The 10,074-nt window shown below is 37.4% G+C and overlaps 1 protein-coding gene across 3 annotated transcripts in view; it reads right to left on the bottom strand.

Annotated features, from left to right (window-relative positions):
- LOC103700956 (cation-chloride cotransporter 1-like) overlaps nucleotides 1-8,866 on the bottom strand; it is a 29,529-nt gene extending 20,663 nt beyond the window's left edge. Inside the window, exons 1-5 of one of the 3 annotated variants that reach the window (XM_008782860.6) lie at nucleotides 8,554-8,866; nucleotides 6,790-6,958; nucleotides 2,825-2,974; nucleotides 2,549-2,627; nucleotides 1,279-1,370 (exon numbers count right to left, since the gene is read on the bottom strand). In XM_008782860.6, coding sequence (XP_008781082.1) covers nucleotides 1,279-1,370; nucleotides 2,549-2,627; nucleotides 2,825-2,974; nucleotides 6,790-6,929 — 461 coding nt within the window. In that variant the 5' untranslated portion in view covers nucleotides 6,930-6,958; nucleotides 8,554-8,866. Of the gene's footprint in view, nucleotides 1-1,278; nucleotides 1,371-2,548; nucleotides 2,628-2,824; nucleotides 2,975-6,789; nucleotides 8,036-8,553 lie in introns of all 3 variants that reach the window. The other 2 variants (XM_088702670.2, XM_088702669.2) reach the window with 2 other exon arrangements.
- Between the last annotated feature and the right edge of the window lie 1,208 nt (nucleotides 8,867-10,074).

Consider the following 10,074-nt stretch of genomic DNA (forward strand, 5'->3'; position numbering starts at 1 on the left):
TGTCATGTGGATTATGCATGCGTTATGAACTTTTGTTCAAGCAAGTCTACAACTAGGCTTAAAATTGTTGCTCTTGGGTTGTTTTTCCCGAAAAAGAATGGCAAAGTCCAAGCAGCTTCCTCAAGAAAATGAAACAAGAGGTACTATTGTTCCTTGTATAAATTGCAAATATAGTTTTACCACCTCTCTACAAATATGCCATGTATCAAATTGACATGTTGAATATTTCTCTTTAATCATAACCCACTTTAATGTCATGCACATTGATTTTTGTATGCTGAGACACACTAAGTTGTTTTATGAAGGGTAATAAAACATAATGGCATTATTGGATATGGTATGTTGTACCTGTAACAATACGCCCGCACGGATCCTCACAGTACCAGTCGGTACCGATCGGTACCGGGCATACCGTACCCGTACCGATGGGTACCGGTATCGGCACGCCAATGTCGGTATGCCTGGCGTACCGCATACCGTACCGTACCGACACTCGGTACGCCAATACTAGTGCGGCACCGGTACGAAGTTCGGTACCGGTACGGTGAACCTTGATTGGAACCTTATAGCATGTAAATGGTAAACACATTCTATAGCCAAATAGCAAACTTGAAAACCTTATATCCTATGCTTTAGAGGCCTTACTTGAACATTTTGATTTCATAACTACTGAAGCCACCCAGTATTCCTCGAATTTTATATAGAGATATATTTTCTCCATCACTACAGGACAGCAATTTCTGAGGCAACAAATACCATTTCCATGCTGGGAATAAGATGGTAAAAATTGTGTAGTATCCCATGCCAAAAGATCTCCAATCTTAGCAATAACCTTCTACCTAGGGTAACAAACCTACCAAGAAAGTTCCTCAGAAACTCAAAGCCACACCGCTTTCTAAGTGCTTAATTTAAGAGTTTTTAAAATGTCAGCTTCCCGAACACACACCATTACCTGCTCCTGCACCCACTCCTGATTCTGGCAAGACTACACCTAGTAGATCATCAAACAATATGAAATTGCATGCCTACAATCTCCTTCACATTCTTAAGCAGAACTTTATATAGTATTCTCTGTTAAAAGTATAGGTTACAAAGTTAAGATCAAAAGATCATTAAAAACTTACTAATATGTATATAGTTTAACATTTCCACTACACAAGATCTTGGACAATAGACTGGAAACAAATAGGTATAAATTTTATTTCTTCTATTAGTTATTTAAAGAATAATCTGTGTGTTGACATGGACAATTCAAAAAGGCAGTACAAATTTCTATACCAAGAAAAGCGGATATAGTAGATGATTCCCAAGATGTTTTGCAGGCATGGCACAAATACACCCATCATAGTTCCCAGTTTCGGACCAGTTTGCTGCAAGACAAATCAAAGCTTATTTACTCAAGGAAATAATTTATTATTTACATTGTGCATAAGAAACAAGGACATGGACAAAAAAATATTTACACAAGAACATTGCTTGGAAAAGTCACACATATTTACACACATAAAAGAAGACATGCATATTGTATGGCAAGGTTTATTTGGTTCTATGTTTGTGGTATACGCTATGAGCCTGCCTGTAGAAAGTTTCTGGCAATTCTAGCTTGAGGTTGCTAGCACTAAAAGAATGACAAAGATTTTTCAAAGTGAGATAAAATTATTGTCAAACAAAGAGGGTCGGACATGGCCAATTAGACATAATATTGCAAGAGGTTCGCTGTACTGGTGCGTACAGTCGCGTACCGGGCATACTACATGCCAGTAGCGAACCGAGTTTCAATACACCAAACCAACCCTCGTACCGAGCGTACCAACACTGTATCAGCATGGTACCAATATCTGGATCCAATACCAAAATTGTGAACCAAGATTGCAACCATTAGCCATTTTGGTCAAATAGGGAGCTGAGACTAAATATACACAAGTACATTAATATACACATTGCAATTGCTCCTGTCTGCTTATATAATATATACAGAACGAAGTAGGCACCACATTCGTTTCTCAACACATAAAATAAGTCCTCCCATTATGATCCTCGGATACGATGTTTGACCACTATATTTCCCAGATCAAATTCACTTATTATTGCCAGTGTCCAGCATATGGGATGTACATGCAAGGAGTCTTGAGAGAGTCTGATTGGATACACACATTTTACACATTTTTCAAGCATGGTATTTAAGAAAAACAGAGATAGACATAGTTTATCTATTTTTGGGTGCAATATTTAAGAAAACGCAGCATTAAATAATCATCCAGCACATATTGGTTTTAAATGAGAAGACTTCAGAGTCCAGCACATGCTGGACAGCCATTCAACAAAAACTGCCACAAAACTCTCCTCAGATCTCCAGCATGTTCACAGACTCAGCAGTTGGCTCAGGGAGACCTTCTACGATTCAATAGCATGCATAACAGAAAGATTTCTATTTTCTTTTCCTAATAAGATGGACGCATGCATAACATGCAACCTTTTTATCTGTATTTAATTAAAGGAAGAACAAGTTTAGTACTCATAGCAAGATGATGGAGTGAACCAAAAATACCTTGGGTCGTCCGAGAGTAATCGCCACATCCTCACCATCTCTAGGACTAGAAGGTGCTGGAATTTGTTCCCCTGTCATACTGTAACGACTTAACTGATTAAAACATTGACATAAATTACTTCACACCAATGCTTACATTTAAACCAACAAAGATATATGTCTGAGCAGATGGACATAACTTGCATGTTTTACCAACAGATAAAAAGTAAGCTATCACACTTCAGGGATTTACCAGAAAAGAAAAAAAAAACATAATATAAAGCAGATGCCTAGTACCTCTTAAGTCCCAAAATATTGACAAGAGAATCAAAACCAAACAGCTCTAGTTTTGATTCGTTTTGAGATCCATTGGATGCACCATGACTATCAGAAGACTCCCCTCTTGTACTGGGGTCCATGTTTACCTGAGAGCGCAAATTGAGTTTCCTACCAAAAGGGGGAAAAACACAAATTAGTATCATATAGGTGTAGTAATAGCAATACAGATGAGAACAATGGCAATTAGCAATACAGACCAGAAATTTAAGTGACTTCTATGAGTAATTTGAATGTTACTAATAACAAGGAAATGTGCACCCTAGACTACATTCACTGAAACATTCAATCCATACTGGTAAGTATACCAAAACAACACATACTTAACTAACATGCATATTGGGGGAAAAGGACAAGCCAATATATTGATAGAATTTCTGTTTTGTGGCTCTTATGTAGTCTAACGAGAGAAGAAATTGTTTAAACGATACAATAGTGCAATTACTCCATTCTAGATGAAAAAATGCCAAAATTTACACTTACAATTGGTCATAGCCCCTCTCATGCATAATATGCGGAATAAAAAGTATCAGCATATATGATTATACAATGCAAACTATACAAAAACAATATCTCCAACAAACCACCTCCTAAACATGTGAAAAGTCAGAAAGTGCAACATGTGAAAAGGCAGAAGGTGCATCATATAGTGAGTGGATGGTAGCATGCAAGATTCGTCGTCTCGATACCAGACTCCATACTGGTGTCACACTAGCACAGTGTCGGTACGGTATGGAGTTTTTTTTTTTGGCATACCAAATGTTAGTATGCCACCCATACCCGATACTAGTACCGAATCGATATGATATGATGCGCCCTATACCGCCCGGTTCAAGCCGGTACGGCGTACCTTACTAGCATGTGTCTTAATGCTGAACGGCCACAAGCTATCTAGGATACCTAACTAGGAGCAAGAAACAAAGGATGCAAGTTTAAACAACAAACAAAGTGACAAACAACTCCAGTATGCATCATCTACTCCTGAGAACTAGATAATCTGTCATTCAGATGGCATTCTAGTTATTACAGAAAAGAATGGCAATATAAATACGATGATCAGAGAGGAGCAATAAAATGATACTGTAAGCCATAGATGGTACTTATTTTATAGTGCTAAAGCAGGAGATTATATCATTTTTCTGAAATATATTGCTAAATATATGCAGGTGAGAAGACTCTATTTTTATGAGATTAAAGAAGGAGATTATGTTGCTAAACTATATGATGGTGAAATGACCCTCATCAAGCAGTGTTGTTTGGGCACATGAGACAGCCACCAATAGTCCAGAAGTATCTGAGATATAATCATCCTAAGAAACACAGGACACATATAAGTTATCCATGTGTGTAATAATACATGTGTGTGTGTGTGTCTATATAATATAATAAGAAACTAGTTGGACCATTCTGCAATCTTATAAAAGGAATAACATGTTTGTTAAACGTAATATCAGACTTGACAACTTTGATAGCAAAGTGTGAAAAGCAAACATGTGGAGGTGAAGATTTAGAAAGATGGAGTGCCAAGGAATGTTACATGTCCAAGTGCCTAACATGTCAAGAAACCTGAGATTTAGAGGTTCCATATGAGATATTGTTAAGTCTTTGATTTCAGCAATACCCTCAACCTATTTAAATTTCATGACAAAAACTTGCTGGCTTCTGCTTAATATTGCTCCATAGCTGCATTAGAAAAGAAACAAAGCACTCAAAGTGTCCAATCAAATCAAAAAAAGTACAAGGGCATCTTGGTGCATGAGGCTCCCGCCATTGCGCAATCTAGAAAGGGTCAGATATATGCAGCCTTAGCCTCACATGCAGAGAGGTTGTTTCTATGTTTCAAATCCATGACACCCAAGACACGGTAGAGCAACCTTACGATTGCATGAAGGCCCAATCACAAAAAAACTACATATCAAAATAATTTTACGTCCTAGCATTGAAATGAACTCTTTCTCTTAAAACAAATAAGTAACTATCATTGGATTAGATAGTATTTTTCACCAATATAAACCCAGTCTTCAATAATACTATTTTCTCTCACATGAACAACTAGATAGTCGACTACAATTGTTCAATGGAACATTGTACAAAGATTAAAAGTAAAAACACTACCATGAGTTTATTGGTATAGTCAGTATGTGCTAGCCCAAATATATGCTTAAGTCCCTTCTTATATCAGCAAAGACAAGGCAAATAAACTCGCTTCTTATGCCTTTGCATAAAACATGTTTGCCATATGAAGCAAATAGGTAACCTTTTTTTTTCGCTTACGTTGATTTCTGAACATCCTGTTGAACAGATCTCATTTTTCCTTCCTTCTCAGACAATCAGTGAATGGTGCTGCACTTGTAATGGGCAACAACACTAAGCAGACCCTTCTAAAGAATAAGGATGAATTGGTCAAGTGGAACAAATAGAAATAGCATTTGGAAAGTACAAATAATGTAAATGATCGTAGTCTTGATGGTGAGAACCATGTTATTTGCACCTACATCCCTGACTATTCATCTATGTTTCTAGATAGTTTTATTATCGAGGAAAAACCAAGTTTGGCCAATTTAAGGAAGACAAAAGCAAACCATAAAGTCACTGCGCAATTTGGGTTGCCTCGATAAATTATATTTCTAAGATCTGCATGCTTTGATAAGGAATCTTCTAATAAGGACTCGTTTGGTTCACGAAAAAAGAAGGGGGGAAAGTATGGTCAACGGAAAAACAAAAAATGTCTCTTGTTTGGTTCAAGTTTTCAAAAGAGAGAGACGGAAAAGTAACATTCTCATAAGAATAAAATTTTCATATTTTATGGGAAAGAAAAATCTATGGAGGACATGGAAAAGCTACTTTCCCACCAGTTGGAAATTGGGATCCCTTTTTTCCCAAAAGTACCCTTAAGCCATCAAAATCCGTGGGTAAGGACTTTTCCTTTATTAAGGGTATAATACATATTTCATACAACTTTTTCAGGAGAGTAAATGCTCAACCTAACATAAGCATACCAAATGAGTCCTAAATATACAACATTCCTAGACCAAACAATTAAACCCTCCTCCTGTGATCAATAACAGTTGACCTGCTTTTGTCTTGATCAACTGAACATGGCACACCGCAATATGTGAAGGAGCATTAGTGCTCTACGAGGAATTCTTTTTGTCACACTGTACTATGGGAGAAAGAAGACAAAAATCAGAACAACCCACTGAGATAATTCAAGATTATTGTGACGAAATTTTACATAGTCATGCCTTGAGGAGTTTAGGTGATAATTTTTTTAAAATTAATTAGAAAACTAATAGAAAATAAAACCCAGGAAGCTCTAAACGTTATTCTTCAGCATTCTACATCAGCAGAGAGATGTACACTGTATTAGAACAGAAATAGCACTGACAACCCTCAACCACATGGATTGGCACCATCTACATAATCATCAATGGGTATTGATAATCCCTTAGTTGCAAGTTCAAAACCTTTAAAATGGGAGTCTTAACTTTTTAAATTTTTGGATATAGATATGAAAGACTAGAAGGTCAAAGGATCGATACCAGTCACTCAGTAAGGACTAGCAAGGCACCCTGGTGATACAAGCATGTTTCCGGAAAAGATCAGTACCGTGAATTTTCATGAGGTCATGTTATAAGTAATGCGGGTGGGTTTTGTAAAAAATTAACGAACTGCAGAGGAACTCTCCTCCATCATATAGTGATTTCGCCTGATATACTAATATCCTTATTATATGCCACTTCTTCTTTAAGCAGTCTACAGTGAACAAGCACACAGACTATATGATGGGAAAAAGCTCCAACAACAGCCTCTAATGAATGACACAGAAACTACTATTGGAATTTGGCAGGAGATTGAAACCTTATAATTTAAAAGAAGTATGTCAAATGTATGTGAATCAAACATCTTGGATGCAGAGAACTTACTTCAGTGGGATCTCTGGCGGTATAGGCTCTATGGAAGACATCTGAAGCACAGCTTGATCATGGGTGACAACTGGTGTATATCGCCGCCCACTTTGTGAATGTGTTTCCTGATTTGCACTTTCCATTTCCCCATTCTCCATGATCAAGTTTTTGTATGGCTAGATAGGAACTATATTACAAGTAACTGAGCAAATCAGAACTAATAAATGACTTTCCAAAGTACAAACTTCATTGTCGCATCACATAAATAGTGAAGATGAAGACCACATACTAATTTATTAGAAAGAAATCCAACTCTTGGATATTAAGCAACAAGAGGGCATGAAATTTTACATAAAAAACCCAAACTGAATAAACTTGTCAATAGAATTGGAAGGAAAACAATGAGGTGCAGACATAAAGACCAGCAAAAATAAAAACTAATGAATGCCTCATTAAAAGCATGTGCATAAGAGGGTTAGGAAAGAAAACTGGGTAAAGCACTGAGCAGGAAAAAGAAATGCAGTCAATTATAAATAAAGATCAAATTCCTGCAACAAAAAATAAAGATCATGTCATAATTATGAACAATAAAACATTGTCATAATTAAACCTTAGCTTGAAACAATCTCTCAAGCAACCCAGATAAAAATCTTTACACGCATATAAGACGATCATCATAACAAATGCCACTGGTTAAAGGGAAATACACCATATGCAGACTACCAAAAACATTAAAACTAAAACATAAAATCTACTTATATGTCAAAACCCCAAAAATGGAACCATATATCGCCAAAGTTGTCTTCTGAAAACAAGATAACAATAGTATACATACAAATCATGGAACATACAAATCATGGAACATACAAATCATGGAACATACACATCATGGAACATACAAATGACAACAAAAAACAAAGAGCGATAACTGGAAAGAAACTAAAGGATATCAATTCTCAACATAAATGGACAAAATTCCTGCAGCAACACTTGTATATAAATGCAAATTAAACAGACACCACATCACAAGTTCAATGGGTAACAAGAAAATCCCAGATCTTCTCCTACAACAATAGGCAAGCTGAAATTTCATGTCATCACTCTAGCCTAACCAAAGAATATTGCAGCAGATATCTGTATCCATATACCGAATTCCTTCAATCACAAATTCCCTTACAGCAAGATATGCTCAAAAATCTTCAGTTTAACACCAGAAAGATCTAAGAAACAACCCACCGAGCCATATAGAATCAACACCACGCACCTATATAAATTTAAGTTCATGAATCAGAGTACGATCTATACTGAACTTCAAATCTAATTAACGCAGAGGATCTATGCTGAATTGCAAATCCAATTAACGCAGATGATCATAACTACACAGAAATTTCTAAAATCCCAGCAGAAACCAAGTCACAAAATCATCGAAACTAACATTCAAAACAGGGAGAGATGTACTCCTTGGTCTCAGTGAAAAACTTCAAGAAATCACATGTTAAAGATTCTCTTCTCAGGGACTCGCCAAAGAATAGATCGAACTAAATCCCTGCAGAACGACAGAAGTGAACACTAAAAGATCGAATGACCCACATCAAAAACCCTCGATCCGATTATATAAACCCCAGAGAGATCGAAGACACCCGCTTGGAGCCCAGATCAAGATCTAAAGACAGAGAAGAAGATGAAAGGGCAAGAAAGAATTCATTCCCGGAAACCCTAATCTTAGAAGCGAGCTTCTTGGGGCTCCATAAGAGTAGAAAGAGTTGGAGATCCAGCCCACACCTTTAGAGAAGCGAGGGCCGCGGGGCCTACGGCGGCGTTCGGACGGATCCAGTCGATGAGAGCGGTGGATATAGAGTAGATTCCGACGAGATCGCGGTCGAATGCTGCGTCCTCGATGTCAGCGCACCGGCGGAAGAAGGGGAGAAAGAGAAAGAGAGGCAAAGACGAAGAAAGAGAAGAACGGTAAACGGGCAGGGTGATGTAGGTGAGGTACACACGGGACCGTGTCCTGAGACCGGTCTCACCCGCTGGATGGACGCCACGTATCCCAACCTCAGGTGGGGCCCTCGTATCGTTTGGCCACGGTTTAGATATTCTGGAGAATGACTGCGGATCAGGCGAAATACCCGCTTGGAAACAAGATTTTCAGGTGAATATTTATGCGGGATTTTAGATCTGCGATCTAGCTTTGTTTGGGAATTGGGAGGGCATCTTTAACTGCCCGACGAGGCTCCGCGAGTCCGCATAAAAATTCGTTTGCCAGCGTCGGTGCCTGCAAGGCGGAGTCGGTGAGGCACCGAAGTCTGAGATTGGGAAGAAGCATTCCCGCCGTGTGCTATCCCAGATATCACCATCTTATAAGCGCTTCATCAGTGTAGTTGCAGTTTGAAACATTTTGTGCAAAGGCCAGCTTATCTTTGGCCAATATTCGTACAAAGATTAGCAACTGCTAAGCAATTGAAGATTAACTTAATTGTTTGCCAATTGGGTTTAAACTGCTATTCTGGACTTGCATTCAAGGAAAATTTTTTGATGGTTCCCTAAGAGTATTTTTGCATGCTTGGTATTGGTTTTGAAAAATTAAGATGTTCAGAAAAATGAATTTCTTTTCAGCTGTTTGAATGATGAGAAACCAAATAGCGTAAACATGAGCTTCCGAAGTTTAAAAATCTTTTTTTAGATTTTCTTTTCTTTTCTTTTTTTTCTGGCACTTCTCAAAATAATCAAACATACTCTAATGGATGAGTACGTCATATATGGATTTTTTTGGAGATACATTTATAGATTCTTACTTTTGATATACATTTAGTCTCTGCTTCGCGAAAACTTCAAACCATAAGCCTCTTACTTTTTAATTTTAGATCTACCAAGGAAGTTTAGCATAACTTTCATTCATAACACCGTAGTTTGAAATTATAAGACTATACGGGAAGCCTCGTTAGTGGTAAAATATTGCAAGAATTTAGAACTAGATATCTAGGGAAAATTTTTAAAGTACACTATGGCCAATTAAACATATATCATGGAAAGGATCAGTATAAAGCCAAATGCGTGTGAAAGGATTTGAAGACACCTAAGAAGACAAATAGGTTACTCATGCCTTTTCAGTAGTACAACTTCTTTCCCTTGATATATAAGATGTCTCGAAACTTCTTAAGACATTTATGATCACCTTTTCTGAAAACATTCATTACATAGCTTCTCACAATTAGAGGATTTGAGGCCTCTTCCAAGTACTTCCATATCCCTCATTCTACGAGACTCCTATTCCAACAATGTGGGTTATGAGGATAATTATTC

Source organism: Phoenix dactylifera, chromosome 8, assembly GCF_051530095.1.
Source record: "Phoenix dactylifera cultivar Ajwa chromosome 8, Ajwa_hap1_PhDact_Kaust_v1.1, whole genome shotgun sequence".
NCBI classification, from domain to species: domain Eukaryota; kingdom Viridiplantae; phylum Streptophyta; class Magnoliopsida; order Arecales; family Arecaceae; genus Phoenix; species Phoenix dactylifera.